The following is an 18,028-nucleotide window of genomic DNA, read 5'->3' as shown; positions in this document are numbered from 1 at the left end:
ATCTTACTAAGCACTGCCTAAAAGAAACATGTTACATGTCTTCACCATTTGTGAATCATCAGCAAAGCTTGCTCCTAAAGTAAATACTTCCACACCAAGAAAGGATTCGGGTAAGCAGTCTTCTGCTTATCTAATCCCTTATTGTTCAAGCCTGACTTACCGCATGTTAAACTGCAGTCCTACTTCAGAGCCCCACAGCCTCTCGCAGGCTGTAACGGATGTTAGGAAGCAGAACAAGCTGCAAGAAGGCTCTCTCGCGCATTGAGAACTTTCTCAACCTTCACCCCATAAGGGGAAAAATTCCACTATTGGTGTAAACCTAGCCAAGTTTAGCTCAGCTTGCCATAGGCTGGCTGTCTCCACCAATCACGTGCCACTTTCACTCTTCCTTCTGCCTCTGCTTATTGTGAAAGATTTCTTTAAAATGCTTCAAAGCCACTGCTCAAACAGGGAAACTATTTTTCAGGACATCATTTCAGGCATTTTTTTTCTGTCACACTAACAAATACAAAATCATCTAGATACACAAAAAAATAAAAAAACATTTAAAAAAAAGACAATTCATACAATTCATTTGTAGTGAATTTTCTTATCAATTGTACCACATTAAAAGCCTATATCCAGTTTTCTTTCAATCCTCTCAAATACCCTATATTTTCTTTTAAATATTTTTAAATTACGTGGCACAAAGGCTGTTTAGCCCCCCAAGACAAGAAACATTTTACAGTTCATGTGTTGCACTCCTAGCTTGTTAGGTGACTACAATGACAACACCAGAGACTGACACAGGACAGTGTGGTACAAAGTACCAGCAGCATGGGCAGATGAGCTCTGACCTCACCGTATACAGACCTGCCACACAGACGGAGCACCAGAATTGGAGCCAATAAAAGGAACAGGCGAGACAAGAATAATCCGTTGTCGCCTTGTCCGGTCTCGAATTACACGAGCCAGTGGCGACTGACAGACAGGAACCTCTTTTTAGTCTCTCCTCTGGGACATGCAAGATGTAAACAGTAATTCAATGAACAAATTGTTCGAACAAATTTCTTTCCTTAGTTTCTACCAGTAGAATCTTACAAAGTAAATGTAAATACAGTCAGTATAAAAACGAATGAATGACCACTAGCAGCAATTTAAAACACATGCATGTCTGGTAAACATTTTAACTACCACCTTAGTATTTTAGATTGGGGGGGGGGGGATGCACAGAATCTATGCTGCTTCGGATTTTACATGATGAATCAGTGCAAGAATCCAAATTAAAAAAGGCAGTACTTGTTTACCAGCTTATTTAAAATGCGTTTGTCATTTTATCCTCACCTGTTTATTCTTGGTCGAAGTTTCCTGAATAGGTTGCTTCAAGTAAAGGCACAGTTCCTTTGACAAGGAATATGCCTAACTGCCTGTTTGAAGGTCATTGGCTAAAGTACAAGTAATGGAGCAATTTCAGCCAATAGGCTTTCAGACAAAGCTGACCCCGAAGATAGCTCCATCTGGATGAACAAACACACCAGACCGAGCGGCACGATTGTGTCATCATTGAGTTGTTTGTGAACAAATTTAGAGGCCTTTTAGCCTAAAGAGGTCTGACAGCCCCATGTGGGTGGACACCAACATCAGGACAATACCGTTAGCAAGCTCAAGAACTCAAAACAGTTCCAGCAGGAGACACACAAAAACAGGAACTACCCAGTGGGACTATGCCGAGCCCTGACCTCTTTAAAGGATTTTTCTTCAACCTAGTTAAGCCCTAAGGTGTAATCATAGGTGGGGGGGGGGGGGGGGGGGGGGAGATGGTTTGGGTAAATTCCTGCTAGTTTTGAGCAAGGTCTGAGATGTTTTACTGTCACTGGAGAAGAGTCTTTACTGCAGGACGAGCAAACCATGTTTATGTAGGAGCCATTCAAACACACTGGTATGCTTATGTTTTCCTTAAGGTTTTGTTACCAAGTAGGAGGGTGTGACTGGTGTTGGCTAGAACCTGCGAGTAGTTACAACTGCCCAGCTGCAACATTAGTGGAGAGCAATAAACAGACAAAAATAAAGAGTTAGCCTTAGTGTCCGAGACTGCATTCTCCGTTTCTTTGCACAGCACACAGAAACAGGAAGAGACACAGTGGAGCCAGACTAGGGCTAGGATGATACACTACCGAGCACACACTCAGCCTTTGCCATAAGGGGAAACACTTCAGCTCAGCTCGCCATTGGCAGGCAACCTCCACCTATCACATGCCACTTTCACTGCCTCCGTTTTGCCTGCCTCAAGTGAAAACGTCTAAAGAATGGGAATGAAATGCAGCTAGACACCTTGGATCCTTTTTTACCTATAAATCTATGCTACTGTAGGTATTGAACTATAGCCACTCTCATGAGTACATCTGAACTACATGTTTCTTTGTGTTCAGAAACTGGTACTTTTAATTCTATTGACAATGATCTTCTCTCACACTACAGACCAAAATGCTATTTCTCTGCAGACCAAGTCCCCGGTACACACAGCAAAGACTCAAAGAGCTCCTATGTCACCTTGGGCAGTGGAATCTGCCAAATGTTTGCAATGAAAACAAAGCACAGACAGACCTGTTTCTTTCACGATGTGGGAGAAATCACCACATGCCAGCTCATTTTACAACTGCAAACACTGTTTAAGAGGCTTCTTGAACTTGGCACTTCACACCTAAGACCCTCATGATATGTGGGACAAGTTAAATAATATCATGATGTGAACAGATTAGGAAAAGAGCTTACTAGTTTTGCTTTTTAACTTTCTGGCCTCAAAAACAAACATCAAAAGATCCTGAGAGAAAAACTCCCTTACACTTAAAATGCCACAATCCCAAATTCCATCAGTCCACACTACCTCTGTAAATCAGCAATGAACTGAAGTGAATGTGAAGTTTCCTCTGAACTGAAAAGCAACCGGCAGTTTATTTGAGCAAACCCCAAGCTTCAGTTTAAAATGGACTACAAAGACCACAATGCTTGTTGCACTTTAAAACGGATCATGTCCATAAATAATTCAGACACCTCTGATTTGTGTAGCTGGTGCAGGACAGTGTTAGAAAGGATGGTATGTCACAGTGGAAAAACAAACTCTCAGGTTTCTTTTCTTTAAACTTTTCAATATGTGAAATAAACCAAGAACAAAGCAGTTTAAACATAAAAGAAACATGAAACTCAAGGATCTATACTGACCAACCTATATAATAAAACATGGATAAAACAAATAGTTTAATCTGTTTATCTATCTAATCCAACTTCAGACCAAACAGCAAAGTGACACCTGAAAGTCTGGGGGTTAGATTTGCTGATTACAAATTTCCAACACCAACTAAGGCTATAAGACAATGTATTCAAAAGAAAAATGTGCTACAGTTTTGATTCCTATTAGCCATAAGCACTCCCATTTATTCCCAAAAGCTAAAGAGCTCTGCACAGCATGATACCACAGTAATCAGAACAGAAGCGCATTCAGTTAGACCACCCTCTCCTATTCACCCACCACTGAATCCACACGGCAATGAATATAATACTCCATTTAGTGACAAGTTCTGGAGAAGCACTGGTGTTGCCGGTTACCACCGAGGCAGGCAGGCAAGCACGCACGCACACACCCACACACACCCACACGCGCGCATGCGCACACACACACACACACACACACACACACACGCACACACACACACACAAACACACACGCACACGCCCACGTGCACGCGCACACACACACGCACACACACACACACATACACACACACCAATACAGGGGCCCTTTTTTCCCTCCAGCTGGCCTGGTATTTCCTGACCCAGCCCAGGGAAACCACGTCACCCCGCCGACGTTTAACTGCCACGGGAATCCGCATAATCCTGAGACCTCGGGAACAAACAAGCAGGCTGTATTGCACAACAATAACTGACACAGCCACGGTCACCCAAGAATAGGACCGGGGGTGCAGGAAGTGGACCAAAAAAAGTGGTGCGCAGCGGGGGAGGACGTTCGGCCCATCGTGTTTAAACACGATGTGGGATCACAGCACTTCCAGGACCAGCGCCGGCCCGGCCAATACCAACAAGAGCCAAACCAGACATTCAGGAAAGCAAGGATGTGAAAAGTCCACTAAGCTTTTGTAAGACATGTCACTCAGTGGCAGGGGTGAGTCATTACCCCGTTCCCTTGTGCATGGAGCTGACCATAAGGTAGCAACTAAAGCACTTACAGGCCTTGGCAGTAAAAGTGTAGTGTAGCACATTCGATGGCCTGGAAACACCCAAGAGACAGCGGCAGACACTGTGGACCAGGTTTGGGATGATGACTAGACCTTACTTGATGGCTTTGGGGTTGAGATCAGGGTAAATAGCCTTAGAAACATTAGCTGTGACATAGCAGTTGGGAAACTAACGGGAGGAGACTATAAATGGTTGCGGATGGCTAGAATGGCTACAAATGAAACTGTGTGAATGCCATATGTTAAAAGCAAAACAAACAATGCCTGTTTGTAACTATGACAACTGTGCATACTGGCTACATGCAAAAATGGTGGAAAACTGGTTTGCTGCTGAAGCGCCTTCAAAGCTCACTGCCAATACAAATATGCTGGTCAAGCCTCTTAATCAAGAAAAAGGAACGCGATATAGAAAAATCTATAAAGTGAGCAACTCACTCTCCTTTTCGTATACACTCAAGATTCAGTTAGTTAGATTCACAGTTGGCATCGCTAAAGCAGTATCTATTGAGTTGTTTTTTTTTATTATTAAAAAAGATGATAAGGACAACCCATCATATCTGTGGCTCATCCACATACAAATGCACTATTGCAAATGTATATTTTGGTAAACTGGATATGAGCAAAACAAAAAAAAAACCCCATCATACTTGGTGTACTATGTGTGTTGTGCATAGGGTACTATGCAAATAATCACTCAAGTCTTTGTACAAAAGGTCAAAGGAGGTTGGGCTCAAGATGACATATTTCTGGTGTCCTTTCTCTTGGTTTTTTCTTTCGTGCGAGCAGTGGGTGGTGGAATGTTAGGAGGCGCAGGTATGAGCACAGGACTGGGCACAGTGGCCAACGTGCACTTAGCGCAACACTGCAAGAAACCCCACCTCTGTCACATTCAAGCACGCGCTCCATGCAGATGAACTTCATACATGGAGTGTCCAAACCTGCTTAAACCCATTTGTGGGCTAGCCAGAATTAATTCTGACCGTGCTGGGCTGAAAATACATCATCATTTGTTAAATGTTTGTTACATTTTGCGCAGTGCTGTTCTGAACAAGACTTACTTTTGCCACCATTTACAGAGCACAGGCAGCAGCACTGTTCAGTATTCATTATTGAATTCATTATTGCTGTGAAGAAATTCCAATACTCATGTCTGGAGCTACGAAACTATTAGCATTGCTGTACCATGTCTCCAAGAATAGCACTGGATGAATTATTCCACTGGTCTTTGGCACTGACCTGTCACTCGGCAGTGCGAAGCGAAGTATCAAAGCTTAATGCGAGTGATGGCATTAAACCTGCTTTTGTTTGTTTCATGCATTTGATTTATTGACTCACTAATCATCATATGTTCATCACCTGACTGTCGCATGGAAGACACCCAAATGTGATCAATTTGCCACACAAGCAAGTTTATCTACCTCTCGCAACGACCCACTTAATCAACATTCCAATCATTCAAGATTCCTGGCGCCAAGGAATGGATCAAGGAACAGTGAGATAAAACAACAACAACAACAACAACAACAACAATCCTTTAAAAAGATCTTCAGAAGCTGGTTTTGATTGCCCTCAAAAAGCACCAGTGCTGCAAAGAGCACTGTTTATACTGGGTCATGTGACTGACACACAGCCTTTTTGAAATGTAGTGTTGAGGCTATTCTGAATCATAATAAAGGCATACAGATACCCCTGGAGTTTGACCCCTCAGCACAACTCCTTTTTAGTTACAGAGGCTGTGTGATGAACCGTATGTGTTTTAGGTCTCCATCCAGCACTGCGGAACAGAAGATGAAGGTACTGTTTTGAGGGGGAAGGGGCATTACCTGCGTTGTTTCCATTAAGATGCGCGGTCTGGGACATGGCTGCAGCAGGACACTCTTAAGCCCACGCAGGTGCAGAACGGGATCATGCAAAGGCCATGCAGCAAATCCAGTGTAGCATGCAACCTGCCAACAGGACACACACACACACACACACAAAAAGCAAGGGGGTAAAAGATCATGCCGAGCTCACTTCAGTTGCCATTAGCAGATGAGGCCAAAGTCTCACAATGCTTTTACACGTTGGAACAGAATCAGTGTCAGTACTTGGCATGCTTTTAGTCTGTTGTTTTTAAGAAAAGAGTGGGCCCTTCACCCTTTACAGCATGTACGTTTAACCACAAGGCAAATCAAGGCAGAACTCAGGGAACAAATCTGAGTCAAAGCACAACACTGATAAGGCACACGTTTAAGCACAAACACTTGTTATGTGTAAACACCTGTCAAAGTTCTTCTGATGTTTTTTGTTATTAATGCTGCTTTGTGTAAAACACTCACACCATCCAAACACAGCTGCCACTATTCCCAATTCTTCTTATTTAGTATCCTCATTTATTTTTGTTTTCAAAATGTATTTCTGAAGGTCAAAAAAAGATAAATATGTTGAATTAATTTTTTAATGGAACATTTTTTTTTTATGGACAAGGGAGAAATCTATACCCCCCCCCCCCCCCCCCCCCCCCCAAAAAAAAAAAATCAATGTTCCTCTTTACAAAACTAATGACCTTTGAACCATGAAACGTTTCAGTCCAATCTAGCAGACACAAACAATTCCATTCAGCACCTTTCTGATGCTGTGTTTGCTTACACAGAGACCCAGCGTCGTATGTATGGAGGAGCTTGGTCAGTGGTAGCCTCACAAGTGAGTACAGTAGAGCCTTCTTTGCCTTTTAAGTGCTCAGCAATGAAAGAGGGCAGCTTTTTAAACCGGCAACTGCAAATAAATGTGTTGAACTTTGAAAATAATGAGGTAAAATACACACTCCAAGATGTGGGGCAACTAGCTTTCCGTTCCAAGCCAACTCAACAGCTATTTTATCTCACTTGTGAAAATAAACAAGGGGAGTGAGGCTGACATGAATCCAACCAATCTGGGAGCTGCATGAAGCTCTCCAACCGCCTGATGCTGATCACGACCATCCACTCAACTGCCAAAGTCCATGGGTAACTGGAAATGTGGATGACGAGGAACGGAGCAGTGGCTCGGCAGGACTGCTTAAACTGCGGTGGCGACGCAGAAATGTGCGGGGCAGATAGAGGTTGAGCTCGTAGCATGGTCTGCCTCATACATTCCCGAAGGAAGAACAGGGAGCAGAAGGAGCAGAGGGAGGCCATGAGATCATGTTCTCTAAAGAACACTTCGGAGAAATACTGCCTGTACCTAACAGTTTTTAAAAAGTACCGGAAGGTGGTCCTCAAGTGTCAAATGTGGACAATGCACACAACATGCAAAGATCAGGCAAAAAAACTGTTACCAGCAAAAAAAATAAAATAATTAAAACATTTTGAAAAATAAAATAAAATAATTTAGAAAAAAGCACAGAGATGATGTAATGACAAAGAGCAAAATTGTGTGAGCTACACCCTGCAGCTTTACGAACCAAGACGTGTCCTTGAAACACATCAGAAGCACTGGTTTCCATATGTTGGGGGGGTGGGGGGTTGCATGACACCCCCTTGACAACCCCCACCACTCTTTGTGCCCCAACACACTTCTACTTTCTGCCAAACATGCCCCATTCAGGCAGTGGGCTGCAGGATAAGGAACGGCGTGGTCAGGCAGCCATGCAATACACCAGATGCTCCGCAGTAAAAACTGACCAGAAATCTCCAGGGTCTCACACTCCATGACTCAGAAGTGTTGAGCTGGCTGTGGTGTTGGGGGGAAGGGGTGGAGGAGAGAGAGAGAGAGCGCTTTAAAATGCAACTGTCACTCTCCAACAAGTTTACAGGAATCATGAAAATAATCATAATAACAGGGTCTAAGCTAGAATGCAAGTTAAAGAAAAATCTTGCAACACAAATAAATTTCATTACTTTATTAACTTAGAGTTTAAAGGTGAATTTATTAATGTAAAATAACCTGCCAGTGCAGGGCTTTGGAAGGTAGAAAGAGAGGGAACTTTATACTGAAAGATCTAACTTTGAATATGAGAACTACAAAATGTCATGTGGTATTTTCAACTCAAAACTGATGATTATTTTAAAACTAAGGTCTTCCAGAAATACAAAATCTGTTACATAAAAAAAGTTAAACTATGAAGGCTGGGTTTTCTGGACATTTAATCTGGACCCATTTTAAGTCTAGCCCTGAACTTAGTTACAATGTATGTCTGTGGGGATTTAAAACTAGTAATCCTTTCTAGTCTAAAAAAGATGACTGAAAAGGCCCTATTCACCCCTTTGCATTAAACCAAATTAGACAAATCACAGGCTGTAACGATTTACAATATGGCATTCTTTTAAATCCCACACACAGAGCAACATGTACCTACCTTTCTTTTTCATTCTATAATTCCTCCTGTTCTGCAACAGGTAGGTGCAGTCTGTCCACAAACCTACCTAAAGCAATCCCTTATGTGTCACTGCCAGGATTAGCCAAGCTGCTCGGATGACAGTGACATGATCTCGGTCCTATATCAGGAAATGATGCATCCAGGCTGGACAGATCGGCACACACTTCGGCAGTCTTCAGCCAACAAACCCCCGCCACCCACTCCCGGTACAAGAACCAGACAAGAGCCTACTAGACCAACATTAAGGGCAAAGCAGAAAGTTGGACTCGACCAATGCTGAAGGTGTGCTCATTGTTTAGAAGATTCAGACTGATCATCACCTGTACAACCCAAGTCACTGCTGGAAAGTTTGTGAATCTCTGCAAATGCAAGGTCACACCCCGAACACACCTACATGAACAACACCTCTCTCACAAAAGAGCAACAGTGGCTGAGTTCAGACTTGACTATGAGAAGGTTCGCAGTTCTGTCCCAGGATACCCCGTTCCCTTCTATCGCAGGAGCCTCAGTGAGTGGATGTCACAGAATGCCTCAGACTGTCAGTGGGTGCTGCTTCTGGTCAGGGACCAGGTGCTCAACTATTCCAACATTATTACAGACATCTACGAAAAGCAAAGGAAGACAGTAAAAAAAATTCTTCTAATTTGTCAATTTTATATAAAACAAAGACTAAAATCTAAGTAATGGCATCTTGACATACTACTAAAATTAAATGTTTATTTTGATAAAGTAGATGGTGGTCTGTGGGAGACCAAATTCATTCCAGCCTGAGTGCAGCAAAGCATGACGCTGAGATAATCACCACGTGACGCTGGTGTGCTAGGATGGTACATCGAGGTGGAAGTATGCTAGCGGGGGCCCCTAGCACAGGCCATGTCTCCAGAGAGCTGAAGGCGAGCTGGTGGGATAGTGGTGGGATCACCAGACAAACCCGCCCTGGCAGGTGCAAGAATCGTGCAGCGGTGTGTAGGAGAAGAGTGGGGGGGGATGGGGGATTGTACTGCTTCACGAATCATGAGTGCACGAGCACAGTGGATACTCGCATGCCAGGGGTGCAATTCTCTCAAAGAAGCACTAGGGAAATTTATGTGCGAATACAGAGGCAGAGGCATTCTTGCAATAGTTTCTTTTGGCTCTTCACTGTCATAGCTTGTTCGTCACGCAGGGCTGCTACTGCTGGCGTGCTCATGAGAGAGGCTGAGTAGAAAATTAAAAGCACGCACACCCCCACCCAGATTTGTGTTGTCTAAATTGGGGCAGGTTTTGCAACGTCTGTACTTTGTTTTTTACGTGACTCAAAGAAGAATGTCACTACAAAAAAATTTGAATACGTTGAACAAGTACTTTACAATCACTGTCTCTCCATAAAACTTTCCTCATGATTCACCGCCTTAGGCAGCAAAGCTGAAATGTCAGACTTGAAAGAGCCCGTGGGTAAAAATCATCTGAAAGCAATGTACGGTGTATATACAATGTCCTTTATGTAAGTGAAACACCCTGATTTTCCTGTCCCTCCTCCCAGATTGGCTACAAGTCAGCAGCACTGCACCCACATCAGAACTCACACGGGCATATCAAGCCCTGTAGTTAATTCAGATGAGACTTCACCAGGGATCAAGTTGCTCTGCAAGTCTCTGGGGAGCACATTTCTCCATGTCAATCTTCAAAGAACACGGGCCTCCTGGGCTGGATAATTGCACTTCGCACTGTCAAGATGTCAAGGTATAAACACTTACGTGAGCAAAGTAGCATGACCAGCTATTTCAGCTATCCCGACATGGAGGCTGAGATGGCTGGGAATAAAGTGAAAACCCCTGGACAGGGTGGGAGAGGTTTGAGAGCTCCTCACTTACAAAAAATGCAACCGTTCTGTTTCATCTTCTAGTTCTTGCACGGGGGTGGCACTGCAGGTCCGTTATTGGCACGGAGCATGGACGTTCCAGGTGTTCCGAGTGAATGACACAAAGCCCAAAGGACTTGTGATCAGAGCAATCATAAGCCCAGAGGAAATACAAATACGGATGGACATCCAAAAGGGCCACTGGTATGTGGCATCCAAAACCACAATTACATCATTACGACACATTTTACCACATCAATGCTACTTCTTAATTATTCTCAGCTACTTGCTGAAAAGCCTTTTTCGTTTGTGGCCACTGTGAAAAAGGTTTGCCTGGAAATCTTCTATCACTGATTTTATAGCTTGCATCATTGTTTCAGTGGTGGAAAGAGCATGTTTGATGTTTACATATAAACACCGCCCTTTCCTCCGCGTCAGACGCTACCCTTCCATTGTTTATGAAAGCGAGGCAGGCACGGACTGACCGGCAGCCGCTCGGCTGTGAAAACGGGCAGCTGGACTTCATTAAAACCATCTCCCCCTTGTCCAAGGGAGCAGGGGCCGAAGAACTTCAAAAATCGAGAGGGGGGGGGGGGGCACGCACACCTGTGCGTTTATGTTAACCTTTCTTTGGCAGTCGAGGCCCGACCCAGGCCAGAGCTCCGGAGTAACAACCATGCTTTTATCACCACAGCAACCATGCGAAACACCCCTCGTCCCCAATCCCCACTCCCCCTGCACTGACCTCCTTCCAAATCCAGCTTCAAAGTGATAATTATCCCGACAAGTGAAAAAGAGAAAACTGAGGTACCAGAAGCAAAGGAGAGTTTCTCCCCCTCCATTGTGCCTTTCTTCTCTCCTTATTCTGCCCTGAATTACCTCCTCTCCACTGAAGCCCTAGAAGGTTCTTTAAGCTCAAAAGCCCTAACAATTACTACAGCATAAGCGTGTTGACTCTAAGCAAGGCGAGACAATTTTTGAGCAGATGCCAAATCTCAGGACATAGCAAAGTATTAGGTCTAAAGCCTGAAATTCATTACATCTTGCTGTTCTTCCCACTAATCAAGGTGGCTAGCAAACCACCAGTCTACTGAATAAAAACTGTGCAGCAAAGCGCCTCTATAAGAAAGGCACTACTGTGGCCTTAAATCATAACGGCTTCTTTTTTAAAGCAACAAAACATCCCAATACCTTCAAAAAATACAATACGCTACCTGACTCGTTGGAGGAACACGCACTAGTGGTACCCGAGTCGGCCGACATCTACTTGTTGGAGAACGCAGACCTGCGTCAACCTTGAAGCTCTTCCACACCAAGGTCAGCGTGCACACAAGGCTGCCTTAAACCTTTGAAGTGAAGTGGATGGGCTTCACAAAGTGGACTCGACCCCAACTTGAGTCAGCTAAATATACACATCCATTTGAGCCATGAGGAGAAAACAACTTAATCATAGCCATGGTCATGCAAAGCAGAATCAGAAGCACTGTAAAGCCTATTTCTGGCATTATCACTGCCATGCCCAGACATATTAGCCATAAATGGTTCCCTTGGGGCAAGTCTTTAAATATATCCAAGTGTAGGCAAAGAGTGTGTTTATCAGTCAAGTGGCCAATCACTTGTACATCAGAATGATCCTGTTCCTGGGCTTCACAAATGCTTGAGCTAGCACTTAAAGCACAGCAGGGCAACGTGTGTACTCTTAGTTAAAGTAAATAATAACACCCACACACACACACACTTTAACCGAAGGCAGCTACAACCTAATCTAATGTGACAGGAAAAGAAAAGTTTTTTTTTTTGTTTTTTGTTTTTTTTTAAGTTTTAGAAGGAGTTATTGTGTGTGTTTGCAGTAATATCCAGGACCCAATGGCTGAGGATTAGAGCACTGGTTTGGAATCCCCACCTCCAGCCACTAATTAAGATACATGGTTTATCTGTTTGAAGGGCTAAAACTATAAAGCAGGCAAACACACAAACGCATGTGTGTCTAAAGAACTCAGCACTCAGAGCAGGACAGCTTCAAATCCCAAAGAACGCAAAACTTAAAGTTCTCCAGAGAAGCACACTGATGGTCTAGTTCAGCTTAATTACAAGCTTAGATGACAAGAAAAAGCCACTTTAAAAAAAAATTCCCAGAGCTATGCCTTGAAGAAATTATTGTGATTCTGTCGGACAGGGCAGCTTTAAGACACAAGGAGGATGAGAGTAAAAGCATTTATGCTAGACTTCCAACCCATACTCCAGATAGATTCCTTTGAAGATGCACCAACCTGTCAGAGGAAAGAATGCGTAGAAGCTACAGCAGTACATGTCTTCTCTCAGCAAAAGATGGACCTTCTCTTTCTCTCTGTCCCTCTCCCTCACGCTCTTTTCCAACAGAGTGAAGAGACAGAGCCAAAATGACCTTATTTTGCCATTCAAGTCTAACTGAAATATGGCGTGTTGATTAGGGTACAACCATTATCCACAATGTAGTGAGAATTTAAGAGCCATAGGGTGAATTAAGTTGTCTGATGCTATGCAGGGCTGATATCCCAGGAGTAAAGTATGTTGGCAGACAGCAAAAGGTTCATTTGAGTGGACTGCTTTTTCAAATTTGGCTGGCTATTCTCGGACAACACTGCCATCTAGAGGCAATAACTCATCAGCATACCGTTTGAGCCAAAGCACAGACCAGCTACCTGTCCATTCATACAATATACCTGTTGTAGAGAAGAATCTTAACACAGGGAAAAGAATTAAGCCTGATGTTTGCTTTTGCATTCTAGCTCTACTCTAACTTGAAAGCCACTAAATCCATTTTTCAGCAATGCATCAAAACTAAATAAAAACAACCAAAGATTAACGTGTTAATTTGTAACAACACAAATGTACAGTTTTTAGATCAGCATTAACCAAAGTCATAAAACAAAAAGCAGTGAAAAGAATTCAACATTACCTTAGAACAGCGTTGCACCCATAAGTGCTCAAAATGAAAGTGACCACAAAAGATTCTACAGCACAGTTCAAAGTATCCGTGGGCGGATAAAAGACGATAGAGGAGCCTCAAAGCACAAATAAGAAATACTTTAAACAAGTACTACTTTGTCCAGGTCAGAAAAGCATGGAGAGAGGCTGTATGCAGTCGGAGAGGTGGCCGACACTGCTGAGAGCCTCTGGCCAACCTCACGGCATCATCCAACAATGCCCCTGCCCCCATTCCTTCCACGCTGTCTATGTGAGGGACAATTGGGAGGCCTGGGTAGCATCTCCATCACACATACACACTCTCTATCTCTCCTTCATCCACACCCAGCAAAACTGTTCCTCACTTCAGGTTTGCCCTAATAGATGAGCATTTCTGAGTTTTCCCTTCACACCCCCCCACCCAGGTCTTTGTTATCTGCTCTACTCTGTCCAACATTTGGCCATGGGCAGGTTGGAGCCAGTTATTTATTTAGCTCCAGTGGAGCCAGGCTGACTGAGAGTCCCAGTGCTGGTCCTCCACACGTTGGAGTGTTCCAAGATCGGCTGAGGGGGCAAGGGGGCCCTTCTGTGGGGGGCTCCGTAGAACACTGCATAACAATTAAACTACTGGGATTAAAGGAGATCGTATGGGACTCTGGAAATTCTGCTTAATCCGCAGGCGTTTGTCAATTCCCACACTTGCCATCTCTCTGCATTCATATCACAATGACAAATGTATGCTTAGCACCCAGGAATTCTAGCATTTAATTGGCATTGTTACTGTTAGAAGCCAATCGACTCGACTCTGGACGGAAGCTCTTCTGTGAAAAGTTCAGACAAAGGAGCAAGCGCGCCTAAAATGACGGGCGACAGATGCAAATGTTTTCATCTCGCTGTTCAAACAGTTGTACTCAGTGACCTGTCAACACACTTGATTGGCTCGTGAAGTGTTTGGTTACCTTAACGCAAATTTCTACAAAGAGTGACCAACTAGCTTGGACTGATAACTTTGAATACTTAGTGGCAAGTGCTAACAACAAAAGCAAAAAGAGATCACCAAGAAATCAAGGCGATCGATGCTTATAAGCAGGAAGTAAACAGGATACTAGCATGTGAGCAATATAAATGCCAATCATGAGAAAATGTATCAGAGAATAGCTATGAAGAAGGCAAATAATCTGTTTTTGTGGGAAGACTGAAAAGGTCATTCACAGTAACAGACACCTCCGGATGTTCAAGAACGTGTCTTATGGCGGAATGAGATTCCATCTCATCACCCGCTGTCCGTTTTAATTAAAGAAAGTATTCAAAAGTAAGTGGGCTTTGTTTGGCTACTACACTTCCGCTGGCCAGACATTAAATAGTGCTAATGAGAGAGAAGTCATTCTGGGAGGATTAGGCTTGGAAAAGTGTGAAATGGGCAAACACCACCCCTAAATTTAGACCTACGACCCCTGGGGCAGTACTTAACTACATGACAGGCAAACACAAGCATGCGTGCGTGCACACACACACACACACACAAAAACAACTACAACAGGACCTTCTCATCACGATGATCACAGACCCTGAGGGAGAGTGAACAGCTTGGGAACCTCACCCACTCTATAGGCTCACACAAGGTCCAGCACCTGGAAAGAAGTCAAGTGGGCTTTTTCAATGTCCCTTTTCAAACTGACCCTCACAAATGGAGGACGCAGCGAAAACAAAAACGATGATCCGCAAAAGCACTCCTCGGCGCTGCTAGAAAACACACAGGCCTCCCCCGCGGCGGACCTCTTCAGAAGCGACACATTAGCATTTACGCCATCGCCACGACACAGGCCCCCCTTCAGGCTTGCTTTTGAATAATGATGAATCAGCTCTTTGCTGAGCGACTGGTCGCATTGTTTTCACCTCCCCCTCCCCATCCCCACCCGAATTCATATTCCAGGCCCGGATCTACTGTTTATGCACGGCCATCTGCTGGGCGAGAGCCCGACCAGCTGTTCAACCCGATCTCGATCGCCCTCCCTTGGCCTGGAGAGCACAGCTAGCTCCACGAGTAGCCGTCCTTGAGGTGGCTGGCCTTTTGCAGAGGTAGCCCAGAGGGGCATAATGGAGGTGATGTGATGGTCAGGGATGATTAAATGCCTTCATTGCTATTCAGACCGATTATCAAGCATGACTATCTGGACTGGGCGTATTGATGGGGGTGGGGGTGATGCCGATTAAGACCAACCGACACCAGGGGAGAACATATTCCCATGGCTAATTGATAGTCGTATGTTATCCAAGCCTGATGGTACAAGGGGTCAAGGGTGGGGACCAGCAGACACACGGTGTACATGCTTCAGATGATTTGAAATCAACAACTGTGGTGTGAACAAAAGGTGAAATGGAACCCACTCTCTAAAGGCTGGAGTTGAACTGACAATAAATGGCTTTTTAAAAATTAAGCGATCATCAGACTGGGAATGACCGAACTAATTATGTATTAAAAATAAATGATTTCTCTGACTGCGATGTGGAAAAGAAGAGAAACCACATGGTGTCCCGTCTGTGGTGGCTGCTCAGAGGAGGGCACTTTTTCCTGTTTAAGGAAACATCCCCAACCACCCAGACTCCAAACTCTCCCCCTTCACCTGTTATGGTCTCTAAGGCTTCCAGGCCTGAACCTGAGAAGCTCGCTGCCCTCACAAGCTCTTCATAACACTGCTCATGACTGGAACGAATGCAGGAGCAACACAATACCGCAGCACCAAGTTTAATCGCTTCCAGTGGTAAGACAGAAGAAGGCAGAGAGTGAGGGAGCCTCCGTCTGGACAATAGAAGCACAAGTGAGAGAATGCAAACAGATAATGATGCTCACAATACAGGTCATGCTCAAATATGTGCATCAAGACAATTTTCCCCCCAAAGGGCATAGGAAAGTTTAAATAATTAAACTAAAATCAACAGTCATAAGCCAATACCTGGTCAAATAATAAACTTTCTACACTTCTGAAAGTTAAGTTAGACTAAGCAATGTTTGTGTGTGTGCGTGCGTGTGTGTGTGTTATATAATATTATTTGTTAGGCATGGGCTCACAGTGCACACAGTTTCCACCAAAGAGGAAATTTGGTAGGCACTTGTGTCATCATTCAAATGCTCTACATTACTGGTGTTCCCCAGGGTACCTCTTTGGGCCAATGCTTTTTACCATACATGTTAATTAATGATCTCAACATTGTGTGTCCCATTGTAATGACCCACCATATGTGGGTTATATATATTCATGCTACAGCAAGACAGCAGGTGGCAAAACAGTTCAAAGGATGCCTGCGAAGCCTTGCAGCAATCATTTATATGCTTTAAAGGGATCGAATTTAGAGTGTTTTCAATATATTTTTGTCCAGTCAAACATGTTTTGGATTTTCAATACCAGGTGTAATTTCTACACAAATAATATTTCAAATATGCTTTAAGCAGAAGGCAGAGCTGTTGTGCACAACGTGACTTCTGTTCTGAGCAGCAATGGGCTTTGTGAGCAGGCCTTGGCATGCAAGTACACTGAAGTACGAGATGGATCCTGTGGTTGACGGTGTGTCAGAAGCATCCGGACGTCCATTCTCTGAGCTAGCACCTTCACAATGGAGCTCTGTCTAAGGCCGCGCGCTCAAGCGACAGGAGGAGGGTGGTGAAACCGCAAACAAGCCTTCCCAACGACGACGACGCCCAGAAATGATACACAAGGCAAAACTGGTCCTGTGCTGACTGACGTCTTCAAAAAAAAAACAAAGGCATTGTATGAACATTGTATCATTGTATCACTGTATCATGAATATGTATCAACATCAAATGAAGGAAAAAAGAAAGTCTTTATATTCCGTAAGATGCTTTCACCCAAAGCAGCATCTGACAGTATCCCTGGAGAAACTCGCCTTATTTCATGGGCAGAGTTGCAGCAAACCTCAGATGGAATCAAACTTCCAAACATCTTGAGCCACAGCCAAACCCGTAGCTTGCTGTGCCAGGCAGAGCAAGTTCAAGGGCACACAAGTTATGGCCGAACACCCATGGCTCACCCAAGAGGAGGGGTGTGTGTGTGTGTGTGTGTGTGTGTGAAGAAACTGGAACGAACTGGATTAACGTGAGCACGAGGACAAACGAGTATGCGACTGTGAAGTGAGGAGAATCACCTGCTGGTAGGAGTCGAGTGCCCTCGTCTTTCAGAAACCAAACTCCTCAAAAGACCGGAAGGAAGCCTTCAAGAGCCAACAGCTTTCATCTAAAGGAATGAGGGGAAAGTGCCGTGGGAAGGATCAACTAGCAAAGGTATAAAAATTCAACTGGGACATTTAGGCTCTTCCTCTGTGATGGGGCTCATTTCGTTTTTGGCCTAGCATGTTGCAAATGTAACATATTTAAATAAGCTCCAGACTAGAACAGTTTAAATCTGATCAGCACTCATGACTCTTCTTTCAGCCGCTTTCAGACTGCCAGCATCATCAGCTACCAGTCACAAAAACGGCGCACATTCAAGTTGACCTCAGTAAACCTGCTGGATTTATATCAAAATGTGAAAACTGATACAGTAATTCAAAGTCAGGAAGAACTTGACACAAACTGAGCAATTCACAAATGGATGGAATGTCAAAAAGAGATTACTAGGTAGGGGAAAGTAACAGCAGAACTCTGTTGAACATGAACGATCA

The 18,028-nt window shown here is 44.0% G+C and overlaps 1 protein-coding gene across 7 annotated transcripts in view; it reads right to left on the bottom strand.

Annotated features, from left to right (window-relative positions):
• The window catches only part of kank1a (KN motif and ankyrin repeat domains 1a), a 42,949-nt gene that overhangs the window by 11,172 nt on the left and 13,749 nt on the right, over positions 1 to 18,028 (bottom strand). For 2 of the 7 annotated variants that reach the window (XM_027029192.2, XM_027029216.2), the window contains exon 1: positions 11,620 to 11,877. The exons of 1 other annotated variant lie outside the window; for it this stretch is intronic. In XM_027029192.2, the coding sequence (XP_026884993.2) occupies positions 11,620 to 11,668 (49 nt within the window). In that variant the 5' untranslated portion in view covers positions 11,669 to 11,877. Of the gene's footprint in view, positions 1 to 6,052; positions 6,176 to 7,870; positions 7,920 to 8,544; positions 8,671 to 11,619; positions 11,878 to 18,028 lie in introns of those variants that run through there. 4 more of the 7 variants (XM_027029223.2, XM_027029239.2, XM_027029209.2 and 1 more) reach the window with 4 other exon arrangements.

Source organism: Electrophorus electricus, chromosome 9 (genome assembly GCF_013358815.1).
Source record: "Electrophorus electricus isolate fEleEle1 chromosome 9, fEleEle1.pri, whole genome shotgun sequence".
NCBI lineage: Eukaryota > Metazoa > Chordata > Actinopteri > Gymnotiformes > Gymnotidae > Electrophorus > Electrophorus electricus.
The sequence above is the reverse complement of the archived record's forward strand: the minus strand, read 5'-3'. Positions and strand labels throughout refer to the sequence as shown.